This window comes from Marmota monax, unplaced genomic scaffold (assembly GCF_021218885.2).
Source record: "Marmota monax isolate L192 unplaced genomic scaffold, Marmota_monax_Labrador192_F-V1.1 WCK01_AAM20220418_F8-fsc00163, whole genome shotgun sequence".
Lineage (NCBI taxonomy): Eukaryota > Metazoa > Chordata > Mammalia > Rodentia > Sciuridae > Marmota > Marmota monax.
Window position 1 is genome coordinate 3,285,642 of NW_026693660.1, and position 18,207 is coordinate 3,303,848.

An 18,207-nucleotide genomic window follows, 5' to 3' on the forward strand; every position below is an offset into this window, starting at 1 on the left:
ATAGGGTGGTTATTTCATGATCAAAAAAATCTACCCACCCATCAACATCTGGATCAGTTCTTGATTGCATTTTTAAAAAGTTTTTTTTTCCCCACAGTTTAGAATCAAGTGCTTATTCTTTGCTTTTTCCTACTATTTACAATTATTCTTTATCGTATTTTTCCCATTGTGCCTTCCTTTTAATACAGACCTGTGTAGTCCAATATGTAGCCTCCAGCCAAATATGGCTACTTAGATGTAAATTAATTGAAATTAAATGAAATTTAAATTGTATTTCCTCATTTGTTGTAGGTACTCAAGGACTCAGCAATCATACTGTCCACAGCAGGTGTCTATTTAGAGGAAGGCAAATGGATAGCCCAGAATGATAGAACATTCCATTACTGTAAGTTGTATTGGGTAGTATATTGCTATAGACTGGTGTGCTCAGCCAAAGTTCAGATCTATAACAGACACTCAGGAGGACAGATATTAATACAGGAATTTAAGGACTTATAAAATTGGAAGGGTTGGGAGAGAAACCAGCTCCGGGCTGGGCCTGCAGGAGTGACTCCCAGAGCAGCATCGCAGAGCAGGCCAAGGGATCTGCGACTGTGGTACTGTTAGGAAGCTGGGAAGTGTGAAGCCCCAGTGCCAGGAGTTGGCTCCAAGAGCACACCACCTTGTCCGTGGTCCAGGAAGCCACTGCAAGGCCCCCGTCAGCTCTATACTAGCTAAATAGATGTCCTCCCCACCTGACTTACTCAGTTCTTGGTTGGCCAATCCCAAAGTTGCATCAGGAATTTTAATTATAAGAGAGATTTGGAATTGTTTTTAGCTCTCTGGCAATCTAGGAAGGCATAGTAGAAAGAAGTTGGAGGAACTGTTGAGCTAGCCAACCCACTGGTCACCCACCTGTCACATGGTGGCTCTTTCTAAGGCATACTGGATCCTTCTGATAGTACCACTCACCTTGAGAAGGACAGAGCCTTGAATTATCTTCTAAGACCAAGGGACAGTATCCTTCCTGTTCACGTTTGCCAGCTATCTCTTCCTTCCTTCCTTCCTTCCTTCCTTCCTTCCTTCCTTCCTTCCTTCCTTCCTTCCTTCCTTCCTTCCTTTCTCTTTCTTTTTGGGGCGAGTGGGGACCCGAGATTGAACTAAGGGGCACTCAGCCACTGAGCCACGTATTTTGTATTTTCTTTAGAGACAGGGTCTGAGTTGCTTAGTGCTTTGCTTTAGCTGAGGCTGGCTTTGAATTCACAATCCTCCTGCCTCAGCCTCCTGAGCCTCTGGGATTACAGGTGTGCATCACTGCACCTGGCTGCCAGCTGTCTTCATAATGCAATAGATAGGGAAGATTAACGGCCTTCTGCTTTGTGATCATTGGACCACTAATGGCTAGAGAAATATAGTTTTTCTTTCAGGTTGGCTGTTCTGCTCATAAAGGGTATGTAGGCCTCTTGCCACAATGTTGAGATGACAGAGAGCAAGAGCCAGATGGACTTTCACAAACATCTTGAGTGACACGCTGGCCTGAGAGAGAGCACATTTTTACACTTCAGGGATGGATAAATGGCCAGGACTTTAGGAGGAAATTCATTTGCAGTTCTCTCCTTCCTAGGTGTGAACTGCTCTTCTGGCTCCCTGTAAGTTAATCTTGGGTACAAAGGTGCTTCATTAGGAATGCCCTTCCTTTGTGCATAGCAGAAGGCACTAAGGCAAGAGCAGGAGGCCCTGCTGTCAAAGCAGGCCAGAAGCTCCATTCTGTTTTCTACCCCTGTGTCTAACTGGTGTTCTTTATATGGTGCCAAGAGGGCTTGGGTGGCATGAAGGAAGGGAGGTGGGGAGAATACTGGAAACTTGTATTTGAGTTCTGCTTATTTGGATTGAGAGTTTAAGGAGGAATCATTTATGCTCAAACTTGAAGAGTGAGAAGAAATCAACAAGCGAAGAGCAGAAGGAAGAACATTCTTAGAACATGCAAAGGCACTGTGGTAGACAAGAGCTGTGCATATCTGAAGCATGAAATGAGACCAGTATGTTGGGAGTGCATAAGACCAGGCCTAGAGAGGAATGCGTAAACTCAGAGAAGTGGGCCTGGGCCAGTTTACACTGGCTTCATCATAAGTCATGGCACAGAGTTTGGATTTTGAAGGGACTTAACTAGGGGAATGACAGGGCCTCATTTATGATTCATGTTTCTAAAAGGTCACTTTGGCTGCTGCATGGAGATCAGATTAGGGATGGGCAAACCCAGGAATGAGAGAAATGCTAGGGGGCTACTGCAGCATTCTGGGCAAGAAATGGATGGTGGCCTGGACTAGGGTGGTGGCACATGAGATGGAAATCATTACTCATGACTCTTTCCTCAGTTCTTCTCTGCCACTTCCACATCCAAGATGTAAGTGAAAGAGTCTGATGCTTGAGAATAACTCTGTTTTTTAGGGCATAGATGGACAGATTCTAACAGTGTTTTTTCTAACATTTATCTATAGTCCACTGTGTGTTGGTCTCCTTTCTTTCACTGTAATAAAATACCTGAAACAATCAATTTATAAGGAGTAAAGGTTTATTTTGATTCCCAATTTCAAAGGTTTCAGTCCATGGTCAGTTGGCTGCATTGCCTTGGGCCTGTGGTGAGGCAGAACATCAGGACTGGAGGATGTGGCTCTGTAAAGGGTTCACTTCATGGTGGCTGGGAGGTGAAAGACAGATACAGGAAGTGGGCGGAGTTCCAATTTTCCCTCCAAGGTCATGCACCCAATAACCTAAATTCCTCCCACCAGGTTCCACCTTCCAAAGATTCCACCAGTGCTGTGGCCTGGGGACCAAGCCTTTACCGCGTGGGACACTTTGAGGGACACTTAAGATCCAAACTACAGCAACCTTCATTTTTATCATGACACCATAGCAGATAGATGTGGAGCATTTTTTAGCATATGGCCCTGCATCACGTGGCTGGACTGAGATGGATTAAAGACACACACACACACAAAGTCAATTGTTCTATCAGCAGACACCTTCCACCTTTCTGTTTTCTACACCTGTGGAAAGCAGGTGTACTCCTGATTTGGACTCCTCAGGCAGACCCCTGGAGAGCAGAATGGCATGATCCTGACCAGTTCTTTTGGGGGTCTTGTCCTTGTCCTGGTCTCTCTGAGAAGCAGCAGCACCTGTATGCAGGAGGGGGGAGCTGCTGCTGTCTTTTTAGGGGTGTCAAGCCAATGACAGGCGGGAGTCATTTTCTAATGTTTGGAAAAAAGATCACTGCTGTGTGGCACCTACCTGTGTATATGTGACCTGATCTACTAAGTCGCCCGTTGGGCTCGTTTGGGGATGAGAGCATCAGTGGAAATAGCCTACGAAGGCAGGAGCCAGAGCAGACTTAAATGGTGGCATTTTTTCAGCTGGCAGCCAGGAGACAAAGCTTTGAATCAGCTTTATAATTTGAAAATTGGTCTCTTTGCATTGGGTGGTGATTTCGTGCTAACAAGAGCTATCAGGGACACAATGCTGTCTGCCCTACCTTCACAGTGCTACTCGGGATTCAAAACCCTTGTGCCAGAGATGGAGGTTCCCCACTGCTGGGATTCTTGGATGGTTATGCCACTTGTTGTGGGTGATCTGGAGATACTCCTAGGGCCTCAGGTCTCGTTGGGGAATCATCATGGTGGGTGGGAAAATGACTTGGAGGAGGGAAGGCCAAGCTGAGCTTGGAGTTCAGCCTTCACAGAGGCTAGCCCTGACAGGCCAGACCTGTCTCACCTGTGTATGGTTCTGAGTTTACTGTGGCAGTGCCCTTAATCATGTCACAGGGCTGTAGCTGTGCTCTGGACTGCCTGGACCAAAATACTGGTTGTTTTTTTGTCCTCTGGCTAGGGAGAAGTTGACATTCCACTTTTCCCCATGGGCCTATTCATATGTGCTTTCTCCAGATGGTATGCTCCAGAGAGATCCTTGTGTTCTGGGAACAGTTCACAATATAAATAAGGTCCCCCATGGAGTGCAGGCTGGGGGTGCTCAGAAGTCAGCTTACCAAGACCTGGTGTTCAGAACTGCCTCCTGGCTCTGTGGAGGCAGCCACCATCTTGCTCATGGACGCCTCTGTCTCACGGTAAGGGATCAGGGTGAAGGATGCACCCACATACAGCCTTAACAGGGCAATAGATGTGTTCTCAGGCCTGTTGCCTCCAGCCCTTTTCTCAAGTGTTGTCCTGACGTTCCTGGGATTGCTTGGTGTTTGGAACTGGCAGCTGAGATGAGAGGGAGATAAAGACAAGCCAGGGAAGGGCCAAGGTGAGGGTTGGAGGACACTCACCTCAGGGGAAGTGTGAGGTCTTGTCATATGTAGAGAAGTGGGGTCTGGTAGGCTGAAAGCAGGGGACAGGGCTGCTTTTATATGTGTGAGGGAAGAAGAGTTAGTCCAGGAACCAAAATAGACTCTATTAAATTTTGTCATTGCCAAAGAGAGTCCAGGAAGGAAAAATGATTTACCACAGATTGAATGGAGCAAAACTAGAGTTCCAGCCCTCTCTGGGGAACCACAGAAGATGGAAGATTGGGCTACTTTGGACTTGGTCACTCTGATGCATAAGCAGGACACTTTCTACTGTCATTCACCCTGGAGGTTCCTATAATCACCCCAGAGGGTTCCCAAGGAGGCTGATGGTGTAGTGGACACTGTCCTATGAAGATCCTTTTAAGTTTAAGGATGTTTTTAGGAATGCAGCCTGTTCCATCCCAAAGCCCACAAAACCCAGAAGAGGTGTGTGCTCTGTTTGTCACCGTGCATGTGAGCACACACGTGTGTATGCATGTGGAGTGTGTGTGTGTGTCTGTGTGACAGAGAGATCTGAGGAGGCGGGAGTATAGTCTGGCAGCTCACTGAGTCCTGTGTGCTGCAGAAATCTTCCATTGTCTCATTTTGTGACCTTTAGTGAGTCATATGCTCCTTTGTTTTCTTATGTGTTAAGTGGAGATACTCATCTTGCTGCTTATTAAAGCGGTTCTTGTGCTTCAGGTGCCTTTATTAATTCAAATCGACTCTTTGAATTTTTTCCCTCTGGGGTCTTATAAGAAAGGTAAGCTTTCTTGAGGCCTTCCTCACATTAGGCTAGGGATCCATACAGTGAGCACGGGGAAGACTGGGACAAGCTATGTGGTCAAGGAGACTTCTCAGCACACAGAAGTGCTGCGCTCTCCATGAGCCTGATATTCTGGTTAATATACTTTACCCCTAGGATGCAGCAGCTGCTTGGAGCCAGTGGGGCAGAAAAAAGGAGGAGGGCAAAGGGAATCAGTGGTGAGGTGGGAATCCGTGTCACATTGAGAATGCGGCCATGACTTCGGTTCAGTAAGGAGGCAGTTTTCTAGGCCCTGGAAAGGGGGGTGGGGCTCTAATGCAACAGAATGGACGACAGTAGTATAGCTGATGAGCTGGTACCCAGGGAGACCTGATGTGCTCATCTTGGGGTCAAGCTGGGGTGGTAAGTACGTGGCACCTGTGTATTTACCATTCCCTACCCCTTGTGCCATGATAGGCATCACTGATCTATCATGATGTGATTTCTTGTCTTGCTCAGGAAAGTCTCAGAATCCTGTAAGTACAGCATTTGGACAATGATGTCAGTCAATTGGCGTAAGTGTTGAAGCTCATTGTCTCTCCCTCTTATGATGGAGAGGACATAGACTATGGAATCTCTCAGAAATGACAGCTCAGTTGGGTACACGTTTTGGGCACTGAGTAAGCATATTAGGTCTTTCTTGGTTGCATGAGGCAGAAACCCAACATAGATGAGTTCCTAAATAACTTAATTATCACAGTGAGTGTGGGGAAATGACTTAAAATAAGAGTGGCTATGCCGACCTTGAGTGTAGCTTTGGTGGAAGCCAGCTTCCAGAGTCACACCTGTTTCACCTCCTGTCCCTCAAAGTAGGGCTAACTTCTGGCATGGCTGGATGCAAGAATCCCATGATCCTGAGTTCTCTCTCTGGGATGGACTCTGTAGGGTGAAAATATTCTGTCTGTTGTATTAGGGCTCTCCAGAGGAACAGAACAAATAGAATGTACATGCAATTATTAGAGGGGATTTTTTTTTTAGTGTGGCTTACATAATCAGTCTGGCCATGTGCAGATTGGAGAAATGGAGAAACCAGTAGTTGCTCAGTCTAAAAGGTGGACGTGCAGAACAAGGGGGACCAGATAAGGAAGGCCCCAGTCCCAGGCTGAAGGTTTGGAATGCCCCTGGAGATTTGCTGGTGCAAGTTCACAGTGAGAGGGTGAAGAACTTGGAGTTTGATGTCTATGTTAATGGCAGCAGCAGTAAACCTACTGCTCAAGAAAAGCTGAGTGTGCATGTGCATGCACTTGCCCCTTCTTGTCTGTTTTTTGTTCCATCTGGGCCTATTGGATGGTGCTGCCATTCAGGGCAGGTCTTCCCCCTCAGTTGGCTGACCTTTATGCCAAGTGTCTCTGGAAACACCTTCACAGACTCACCTAGAAGTGTGCTTTTTTAATTTCTAGGCCCTTCTCAATCTAGAAGTTTAACCAAAACACTGGCCAAGCTGGGCCAAGTGCCCTTAACAGGCTCCTGTGGGAGTCAAGAGTAGTCGTGGTGATGGTAGGTTCTAGGAAGCAGGTCACCCTGGGAGCAAAGTTATCTTGGAGTCCAAACATAGAAGGACCAGCACAAGCCAAGAGCTGGGGAGATGATTGGGAGAGGCTCTACGTTTCCACCTGTATACTGAGGAGCCCCAGGTGAGGAGAGGGAAGGGGTTCAACAATGTAGTTCATTCTGTGCCCAGCAGCTGCCTTGGGAGGACCTGTGTACACTGAGCAGAGAAGGTCACTGTGGGAGGACTCAATTGATGTATGTGAAATTGGTCTGGCTGCTCCGCCACTGTCTCCAAGCAATTGAAGTGGTATCCACATGCCAGATTCACCTTTCATGGTAGCATTCCATTCTCTGAGGCTTTTGTTGATCTCACTGCACTAGGTCAGCTCACCGGCATTACAAATATCAAGGTCGAACATCTGTTCTGGGAGGCACACGTTTGGGTCCAGGGTGAGCTGATTATTTGGCAAACCTTACAGATTCTAGGGTAAGGCATCTTTCCTAACAGACTAGAGAGTGTCATGCGTATGTGGTGTCTTAGGGACTTTCTTGAAGGCTTTGGTACCTTTAAACCAGAGCAGTGTAGCCATCTCTTCTTAGGTAGGGCCCTCTGGATTTTGCTGGCTCCTATCAAGAGTTTCTCCTGGACAGTACTCTCTACTCCATCCTGTTGACCATGCCACATAGCTCCCCTCCTCAGATGTCATATGCTATATAATAAATCACCCCAAAGCAAAGTGGCTTACAATAGCAAGCATCTTGTTATCTCTCAGTTGTTATGGGTCAGAAATTCAGGAAGTTCCTCATTTGGCACTGTTCTGGCTTGGGGTCTCTCTTGAAGTGCAGTTGGTGACTACAGCAGCTGTAGGCTTATCTGGACTCTCTCTTTCCACATGGTCTCTCCATGCAGCTAGTAGGCTTCCTCACAGTATGGTGGCTTTTGCTTTCCTTCAGCTATCCATCCTGAGAAACTCAGGTCTAGGCAACTTGGCCGTTTTGAGCTTGGAAATCCCATAGTGTCTCTTCTGCTGTACTTTATTAGTGGAAAAAGTCAGAAAAGGGCAACTCATTTCAAGAGGAGAGGTCCTAGACCTTCTTTCTCTGTGAGAGATGTCAGATGTCAAGGGATTTGCCTATAATTTAAACCATCAAGCTCCCCTCCCTCTCCCACCTGTGCCAAACTTAAGTCAGATGCTTTGGGGGCCTGGATTTGCAATTTCCATCTCTGTGACAGATACCTGATATAATCATCTTATGGAGAGAAGAGATTTGTTTGGGCTCATGGGTTTGGAGGCTTCAGTTAACAATAAATTGGTCCTGTTGCTTTGGGCCTATGGTGAGGCAGCACATCAGGGCAGGAACATGTGGCAGAGCAAAACTACTCATCCCACCGAGGAATCAAAAGGGAAGAGGAAGAGACTAGGGTCCCAGAGTCCCCTTCAAGGGCATGCCCCCAGTGACCCAAAGACCTCCTGTTAGGCCCTACCTCAAAGGATCCACAACCCCCAGTAACATCTCCCTGAAGGCCAAGCCTTTAACACAGAGGTCTTTGGGGGGGGACATTTAAGATCTAAGCTGTAGCACTGGATGTGAACTTAACTTGAGTTCAGTCCCCTCGTTTTATTGTATTTAGTTTTGGTTCTGGAACTCAGGTGCAGAGAGCTAAGTGAATTACATTCTTCAATGCATATTTGTTATGAATTTATATGATGCTCACTCACTCATGCATTCATTCTTTATTCCTTCTTATCCCCACATCTTACTCTGATTTTCTTCCTCACCCCCCTTAAACAACCATTCTGTTCTGTTTGAAGAATATCCTTTTGTTTGTGAGTTGTTCTTACAAATGTGTTGGAATTTATGCATTGCATTGTGTTCTATCTTCCAATGCACCCTCCTTTCCTAACTAGTACAGTGCTGCTGAGGTTCATGAATTCTGAGGTAGGCACGTCTCTTGTCTGCCTCAAATGAGGCGGTGAGATCAGGGAAGGGAGCCACCTGTTCAAGGTCACCCAACTGAACTAGACCAAACTTAGCCTAGAACCAATTTCCTGGTTGTTTCTTAGCACATCACACTAGTGTTTTCATGTGTCACCTCCCAATTTCATGCAATAGCTTGAAATGAAATTTTTAAAAAAATGTGAATCTGTGTCCCAGGTGCACCTATTTTCCCTCTAGTGACTGTTGTCCTCTTTCCTCTTTTGCTGCAGGTTCCAACTATGGGAGCCCGCGCTCAGCCAACATGAATGCCAACGCAGCTGCGGGGCTTGCCCCTGAGCACATCCCTACCCCAGGGGCAGCCCTGTCTTGGCAAGCAGCCATTGATGCAGCCCGGCAGGCCAAGCTGATGGGCAGTGCTGGCAATGCGACCATCTCCACAGTCAGCTCCACGCAGCGGAAACGGCAGCAGTATGGGAAACCCAAAAAACAGGGTGGCACAACTGCCACGCGGCCACCCCGTGCCCTGCTCTGTCTGACCCTGAAGAACCCCATCCGGAGAGCATGTATAAGCATCGTCGAATGGAAATATCCTTTGTGCTTTGGCCCGGGAAGGGTGCTTGTGGGACTTGTGTCCTAGAGGCCAGCCCTCTGGGGCTTACCAGGCAGCAGCCTCTGTAGATGGTGCTGTGCCTACAGCTGGTTTGTGGGTCTGCATCAGTGAGGCCTGTGAAAACACAGTTAGAGGCCCTGTCCTAGACTCAATGAATCAGGATCCTGGGGACAGGGCTCACGATGCCTAGGTTTTAATTTTTCCCCCCACATATGGCTCTAACGTCCCTAATCCAAAATCTGAAATCTGAATTGCTCCAAAATCTGAAACACGATGCCACAAGTAGAAGCTTCCACATCTTCTTCATATGATGGATAGTAGTTCAATACAGGCTCAGTAAAAACACTGTATAAAATTACCTTCACACTATGTGTATGAGATACATGTGAATCATAGATGAATTTTGTGTTTAGACTTGGATCCCCTTCCCATACTTTCTCATTATGTGAATGCAAATATTCCCAAATCCAAAAAATCCCATATCTGAAGCACTTACATGGCTCAGCTTGCCTGGGGATCCACTCAGGTGATTGTGTTAATAGTCATCATGGGCTACTTCACAACCTTTGTTCCCTCCTTTGTTACTGTACTAGGATAGTTTCATGACCTCACCTCTCTCAAGGATGAAGCAGCCCAGGAGATATAAGAATGTAGCCATCAACAGCCCGGTTTCTTGGCTCCAGGGCCTGGGAGCAGTGGCTCTCAGCCTTGGTAGCATGTTAGAATTCTGTAGAAAGTTTTAGCAAACTTTAGATGCCTGAGCTCTACCCAGGCATTCTTAAAAAAAATTCTCCAGGTGATTCTAAAGTAGTTACAGTTGGGAACACTGGTCTGGAGTTTAAAACACAGAGCCCTTCTGTACACATAGAAACCAATGAATGGGTTCTTCAGAGAACATAACTCCAAGGCATGTCACCATAGAATTGCAAGGCCCCTAATATCGAAGTGTCATAGAGTCATGGAGATTAGAAAAAAATCTTAAAGATTTATAGGTCTACCCCTGATTTTCCCTAGTGATGAAATGAATCCCATGTGAAAGATTCTCCAGGGCCATATGCTTAGTATCAGATGGGATTTGAACCCTGGTCTTTTTTTCCCCCCCTGGTGGCATGCTGGGTCTTAATATTTGGCATTTTTGCAGTAAGAATTTGTTTGGATAGGACTACCATATTTCTCAATGCCCAGGATAGGGGTGTTAGGTTTCATTAGTAAGTTTTTAGGGAAAGATTTAAAAATCTTGGGTAATGGTCAGAAGTTAGAAGAAGGTGATCTGGGGATAAAAGAAAGTTCTTTAGAGTAAGCAGTATTCATTCTATGCATGCTTAAGCCTCTCAAGTAAAAAGTAACTTCAAGAGAATTTAAATGAAGGGGCTGCTGAAGAATTGCCAGGTCAGACCTGAGCGATGTAGTATGATGAGTGAATGGGAGGTGGGTGTGGTCAGCCATAGGCTGCTTCCAAAGCTGCTTGAGGCAGAACCATGGAGTGGAAGAAATGAGGGCCCCTGCAGGTCAGGCACAGGTGGGGACTAGATGAGTACCTGGGTGGATGTTCAGGGGGTGCAGTCCAGCTCTGTTGGGACATAGCGGGACCTCCGACAGCAGCCTGAACATTCACTGTGTGGCAGTCACCCTCCCTGGGGAATGTGCTTCCCACCTGGAGGAGGCGATGTGGGCCTTTCTGCTTCATGGGTGGCGTTCCTAGACTGCCAAGGAAGGATAGCTGGACAGATAAGGAGCTAGGAAAAGGTGGAATCTGATACTGTCATTAAGAATGCAGTTTAAAAAATGACCTGGTCCTCCCAGGGTGACATGCAGTGTATCCAGGGCTTACCTGGGTTCTCCTCTGCTTTTCGGCTGATGGCTCTTCTTATCTTCCTGATTGGTTTCTTTACACAGCCTCATTTCCGACATTAGCCAATGCTCTTAGCATAACACGATGGATGGATAGCCTGAGCAGGGGCAGGAGGTAGAACTGGTAGCACTCGAAACATCCCAAGCTCAGGTATCCCCACGGGGGTGGAGGCAGCCAGTTACATTAGATGAATGGAGGCACAGGAAGTCTGGCTCAGCTGACTTCTTGAGCTCATGTCCTGGAGGGAAGAGCACAGGGTAGCAGATGATGAGAATGAAACTGACCAGCCCCTAGGGCAAGTGTCACTCTCCTAAGCAGGTGGGAAAGGGTTTGGGCAGGAAGAGGTGCTGCAGTAGGAGAGCTGGAGGAACTGACGTCATGAAAATGCTCTAGGGTAACACAGGCGAGATCAGTGTAGAGGAGCCCTCACAAATTCAGACTCTAGAGCCAGACTAGATCCCATTCTACCACCAGCTCTGTGACTTTGGACAAGTTAACATGTACCTTTCTGTGCCTCCGTTTCCTCCCTTAACAATGGGAGTGATAGCTGTACTTTCTATGCTGGATGTTTGTGTGGTGCATTTAGACCAGTGCCTAGCATGGAGTAGGCTCTCGATAAATGTTAGCTCCTGTTCTCACTGTCACCATACCCACCCTGGCATCTGCACCCCCAATATCACCACTGAGTCCTTGGTCAACTCAAGGGCAGCATGAGGTAAGAGATTAGTGAGTGGGTCTGGGTTCTGGCCCTGGCTCTGTTCATTGCCAGGTTGGAATCTCGAACAGTTGTTTTACTGTCCGCATCTGTAAAGTGGGGAAGTTGGACAGGTCTACTGCATGCCACCTTTTAATATCAAGGCACACATGCAAAAAAAAAAAAATAGGCACCTTGAAGGAGGCATGCTGGCTAAATGGACCCTGAGCTCTCCTTTGGGGCTGAGGGGTTCTGCCACCAGATAATCACTGAGATTCCTCCCACTTCCAGCATTCTGTGACCCTGGTCCAGTGCTGCCTGGGTACACAGTCAGAAGGCTGTGTGTGTCGGGGGTGAGTACTGCACTGGTGGGCAGGAAATATGGGTTCTAGTCCTGCCTGGTCATTAATCTGTTAGGGAACCTTGGGAAAGTTTCTTGGGCTCTCTGGGCCTCAGAGGTTTGGATCAGATCATTTCTAAGGTCTTTTCCTACTTCAAAATTTGTTACCTTTGTGAGTAGAGATTTCCCTGGGAGAATTAAACTGGTTCTTTCACCCAACGATTTCCATCCCCTTCTCTTTCTCCTGTTAGACTCTGAATGAGGCTGAAAGTTGGCAGAAGGGACCGGGCTGGTAGGAGTGGAGATAGAAGAGCACAAGTTGGGCCCTTCCTGTGGAGCTTCCTTTTCTGGCCTTGGGTTGGGTGTGGTGGGGTGGGCTCATTGGACGGGTATTATCCCATTAGCTCATTTGTCTCTAGAGGGTGTACCCTGTCCTGTGTTTTGATGAAGAAGTCAGGGACTGGGAACCTCAGTGTGTTCTGTTACTGGTGAGTGAACTCTGGGTTGTCCCTCTAGAGACCAGCACCATCGATGGAGAAGTTGGGAGGACCAGCAACTGGAGCCTTGCTTACCGGAGGCAGGACCTCTGCAGAACCAGGGGTGTCCCTAAAGGAGAGATGGCTGCCCTTCTTTAAACACGCAGCACACATCCTGCCACACTCTGTGGGGTCCTGAGCCCCTCACCCCAGATGGGCTTTAGGTTCTCTGGAATCTGTCAGAAAATGAAAGAGGAGAAGAAGGAGAAGGAGGGGGAGGGGGAGAGGGGAGGAAGAAAACCACTTTTCACTTTCAAAGATTAAAAAATAAATTCTCCAGATTTTAATGAAAACCATGAAATGTCACTTTGTCTTAAAATCCCACTCCACTGCTGTCGTTCCCAGGTGCGATTGGGTCTCCTGGTGGCAGCGCAGAAGCCACGTGGAAACGGGGATCCAGGGAGCCCTGCCTGGGGCAGGTACAGCCTGTAAAAGCCACTCCAAGTCCACATGAGGGAAAATGAAGTCAAATGCAATCTAAATAAATAAAAGAAGGGGAAAAAAGTTTTTAGAAATCTGTGTTTACTCTGGCACGCGACTGGCCTCCACTGCTTTTGACATATTAGGAAAAATTTTGGCGGGGCCCCACTAGAAGCACTTAAAAAGGCATATGTTTCTTTTCAGAATACAAGGGGCTTGGAATGCATTGTTTAAACAAAATTCTTACCAATCTTTGATTCATTTAAAAAAAAATAGAGAGATGTATATTTGTTTCACTTGGGCTCGCTGCAGCGTTAACTTCCTTAACTCCCTTCCTCAGACCATTTGAAATAATTATTTTACTGACTATTTTTGCCAATTGTGTGGCCTTAGCAATCTATATTCCCTTTCCAGAAGATGATTCCAATGCCACCAATTCCAACCTGGTAAGTCCTCAAGTCGTTTCTTACTACTCTGTGGAGAACTGAAGTTGGATCACATGGATTCGAGTTGGAATGTGCGAGAGGAGTGAGATGTGCGTTTGACATGTACCAAAGCGCTGCCGAGCTCAGATCTGGAATGCCATTTTGCTCTTTATTCAAATCAGCACCTGTCTTATCACAGCCTGTTTTCAGAAAGAATATTCCAATTAGGAGGCAGCGAACTCTGTGTGTGTGTGTGTGTGTGTGTGTGTATGTGTGTGGCGGATCCTGTGTGAGTTATAAAATGTGCTGCCTAAGTTGCAAGTGCAGGTGTGCTGGAGTGAGCATTTATTCCTGGATCATTTGTCCTATGTATTTTGAGTGCCTTTGTCCTATTGGTAGGATTTGCTCAGGCGATCTGCAGCCTGGCTGCGTGATTGCATGATAAATAATTTCTAGGAAGCTTTCAGGAAAGTTTGCTTTTGCAGCCAAGATGTATTATTGAGTTAAAAAGGTTTTATTTTCTTGGGAAAGGAGGCTTTCCATTTGGATTGTGGAGAGGCCAGTGCTGGCAATTTGGGGTTAGGATTTGTCCATGGAAAAAGTGGAGAGTGTGTTTACTTTTGGCTGAGCACGAAGTCATTACAAAGGCCTTTTCTCCGTCTGGGCATGTGAGGAAAAGCGCTCTGGAATGTGGTTGGTGAAACTGGGCCACTTTGGGATGCCTCTGTGATGGGCATGTAGAACAATATTGTCTCTCTCCCCTTGCAAAGACAGCATAACTTTTCATATGAGTCCCCCAAAGCAGTGTTTGGTCACCAAAGCCACCATCTTTCCCCTGTTGCCAGCACCTTCCTCAAGTGACTGAGACTGGACTGTCGGATGCGATTGCTTTCAGAAGAATCAGGAGGGTTATAGAGTCTCCTTTCCATCGTTACTGTCTGCTGATGCTATCCGGGGGATGGTTCTTAGAACCTTTGACATATCCCTTGGCCCCTTTGGAAAGTAAATTTGATGCATGCTTTTGCAGCTAGTTGCAGACCCATATGGGTTAGGGCATTCAGTGTGTGGGGGGCTGCCGGGCTTCTGGATGGGTGTGGGGTTGCGTGGTAAGGACACGTTCCAAAGGTTCCTGAGCTGGGCAGTGAGTGCCGAGTGATGACATGACAGACCATCAGTGGCAGTCCGTGCAGCCATCTGAGGCATGACCTTGTCTCTTAACAGGCAAGAAATTGTCCCCATGTCAAAATAAGAACAAGCTGAACAGTCTCCCCAAAGCAGGAGCTCCTTCTGTTTGTTCTGTTTCTTCTCTGTGTCCACCTCCCTCCCCTCCCATGGTCCTTCCAGAATCCCTCTGCAGCATAACACTTAATCTGCAATTTCAAAAAGAGGCCTGGTTACAAATAGAATCCAGGTCTTGTTTTTATGCCAGTGAAGTTTTGGGGTACTTTGTGGGCAGAGGAGTTTGGTTTATCTTAGGTCTCAGAGATGGTCATGTAATGGCCCCCTCATCCCACAGCTCCCAGGAGGATTAGTAGGACCACTTGGGAGGTTGCCCAGAGAGAAGCCCTGGGCTGACCGAGACCTGTCAACCTTGTGCCTCCAGGAGGTGGAGGGGCTGTGGGAGGGAACCAGGGGTCAAGGTTGGACTTATTCTGGAGGTGGCTGGGCATAGAAGATGCTGGACATATTATAGTTTCTCTTAAATCCTACCAGTGAGCAATGGACGTGTTCTAAAACTAGAACTTCGCACAAAATCATTGAATCAGTGACTTAGGATGGGGGTTTTTATGTGAATGACATCTCAATAAAACTGTGGATTTGACTCATCACTCTCTGAATTCCATGGGGTCATACCTTCTCTGGGGTCGCCAGTGCCATGGACTGCATGGTGGGGTGAGGCAGTAGCCAAGCAGGATTCAGAAATCCACCCAGAAAACCAACAAAAAAGAAAAAGTCCACATCAGCTCTGGACCAGGGCTGAGCACTGGGCACTGTGAGTGTGGGTCTTATTACTGCTGTCATCTTCACTGTCCTCATCCCAACCCAAACCTGATTCACCTTTTGCCTGGACCTTCATGACTGCCTGAGATTCTCCCTTCAGTCTCTTCCTCTGCTGCTCTACCATATGCTTGTGCAGTCACTTGGCAAGCATTCACACCTGGAGCTGGGTACTGGATTTGGAATATGTCCAGATGTAGACCCTGTCTGTGACTGATAGGAAAGATAAACATAAGAAAATGTTTGCAAATAGTGAAAGGTCTTACAAGAGGTGATTTCCAGGCCCAAAGAGATGTTTTTGGGCTGGAGTATGCACATGTGCAAAGGACCTGTGGTCATACTCTGAATGATGGGGTGCTGATTTTGAATGAAGGAGAAGAGCCAGGTGATGGCGGCTTCATAGTCCATGCCAACAGCTGGATTTAACTTCCAATGATGAGGAGCCCCTGAAGAGCAGGAGAGAACTCTTATAGCAAGAAGGGCTGAGCAGCTCAGTTGGAGCCTCAATGTGAAGAAAAAAGGAAACTTTGCCAAAGTTCAGATGTTAGTGACAATAGGGACGGAGAGGGTGGTGGATTTAGAAGGTGAACTTGCCTGCACTTGGGACCAGCCCAGTATTGTGGGCAAAGGAGAGGGCTGAGTCCCAGCATGGTGACATGGGTGGCCAGGTGGCATTATCAAGGAGAAGGACTTCAGGGGAAGGTCACATTTAAGAGTCAAGGCATTATGGATATGACTGGGGATTTGTTAGGTGAGGAGCCCCTGGTGTGTATGATGGTGATGTCCAACAGGTAGTTGGCAGGCGTGGAGCTCGGGAGACAGTTTTGGATGAGGTTGTAGACTAGCGGGTAATGAGAGAATGGGGAGAGGGAGAGGCCGTGGGCATGGACCAGAGCACCTGCCATAGGGCTGAGGGCAGGGGGAGCTGAAGGCCAAGCTGGGCCCTGGAGAGCAGTGTTTACAGAGAGGGTGGAGAAGAAAGACCCAAGAAAGGATATGGGGACAATTTGGCCTGAGAAGTAGGAGGGGGAATTTCAGAGAGTGAAGTCTTGGAAGCTAAGGAAACAATTTAAAAATATGAAAGAGGGGACCAGTCAGTAGGTCAAAATCTGGACTTGATGGCAACTCAAGGCTGACAATCTGACTTTGAGGAGTGTGCTGAGCTTTGAAGAGGCTGTTGATCTGACTGTGTAGCCTTTCCTGGGCTAGGAAATCATAGGTACATAATGACTGTGTGCTGATGCCTGAAATATTCCACTAGTCATCCCGGACTGACTCCTTAAATGATCTAGTACTTCCAAAATGAAACTTGAGAATTTCCCCGTTAGTGTCATACCTTTTTCTTCTTAATTTTTTTTTAGTTGTAGATGGACATATACCTTTATTTTATTTGTTTATTTATTTTTATGTGGTGTCAGGGATCGAACCCAGTGCCTCAAGCATGCTAGGCAAGAGCTCTACCATAGAGCCACAACACTGGCCCTTCTTTTTTCTTATTTTAATAAAGAATTAATAGAGTCCTGCTCTGAGCAATAACAAAAGAGAGACAGTGATGCACCTGTATCAGTGGTTCTCAGACTCTGAGGCATGAAAATCCTGTGGTGAACTGGGTCACATGCATGTTCCCAGTCCTGACCCAGAGAGTCTGATGCCATGAATCTGGAGTAGGTCCCGGTGTTTGGCACAAGCTCCCCTGGTGGTTCAGATGCAGGGGCCTATGCACTGCTGTTTGAAAGCAGTGATCTAGAATGTTCTCCATAGTCTGAGTGGATCCACCTTCAGCTCTCTCCACAGTCTGCTCTATCTACCCACAAGCTCTTTCTAGGATCCAAACAGAAAGATGACATACGTCAACTGCCAAGAGGTTTCCCACTCTATTGGGTTGAAGAGCAGTCTATTTAGCAAAGCACGCTTGCCCGTCACAGGATTTGCAAATGCACATCTATGCTTGCTCCTGCTCTCAGTTTCTCTCACAAATCCGTCAGTTCCCTTCCATTCTTTCCTGGACTCTTTGCTTTCTCCCACCCTCTGCATTTAATCCCTACTTCATTTTTCTAACGCTTTGCTTTCTTTCCTTTTCAAGAGTTGAAAAGTATTCCAGAATAGAGTTTTATTTTTAAGATCTTTCTCTCATTATTTAAATAAAAGTCTTATGCACCATCTAATACATACTTCTGCTCCCAAATCCATTATCTTCGTTATCTTTTCATCAAGCTAGTGAAGCATACTGAAACCTGAGCTGGTCTGTGACATGAAGTTCTCTTCTGGATTATTCACAGACCTAGCACTGGCAATGCCAGCTACTCCATAAGCCATCATTTACAATATGGCAACGGTAAACTTGTTCTGTCAATAGCTGTTGCTTGGTAGGTAAATTGTATGTGCCTGTTGAATAGCCTCTGCCAGCAGAGAGAACCTATCGTGCATGGAAAACACCCAGTTCTCTGCAAATCCTGAAGTCCACAAAGACTTGGCTTGCGTTGGAATATTAAGAGAATATATCTGGCATTTGACCTTATGCAAAGAACAATGTTATGTACTTTATGTAGCAAGAGCCAGGCTTTTGGTGGAGGCGGGGAGAAGGGAAGAGGCCAGAAAAGCAATGGTTTGGGGGCTGTGAGAGGAGAGTTGTCTTGCCCAGGGGCTGGAGCTAGACTGGGAAGAAACTTGGGACGTCAGACATACTAATGTATCACTGTGAAATTGAGGCAAGATAGCACCATAACCTGGTTGTGAAGATTAATATGTGAAATGTGTAGAGCTGTGCCTGGCACAGGCAAATGCATGCTGTCCCT

General features: G+C 46.8%; 1 protein-coding gene across 35 annotated transcripts in view; it reads left to right on the forward strand.

Moving 5' to 3' along the window:
• Cacna1c (calcium voltage-gated channel subunit alpha1 C) overlaps positions 1-18,207 on the forward strand; it is a 699,954-nt gene that overhangs the window by 130,242 nt on the left and 551,505 nt on the right. For 34 of the 35 annotated variants that reach the window (XM_058584157.1, XM_058584165.1, XM_058584160.1 and 31 more), the window contains exons 2-3: positions 8,807-9,122; positions 13,330-13,435. In XM_058584157.1, coding sequence (XP_058440140.1) covers positions 8,807-9,122; positions 13,330-13,435 — 422 coding nt within the window. Of the gene's footprint in view, positions 1-3,900; positions 4,097-8,806; positions 9,123-13,329; positions 13,436-18,207 lie in introns of those variants that run through there. The other variant, XM_058584171.1, reaches the window with a different exon arrangement.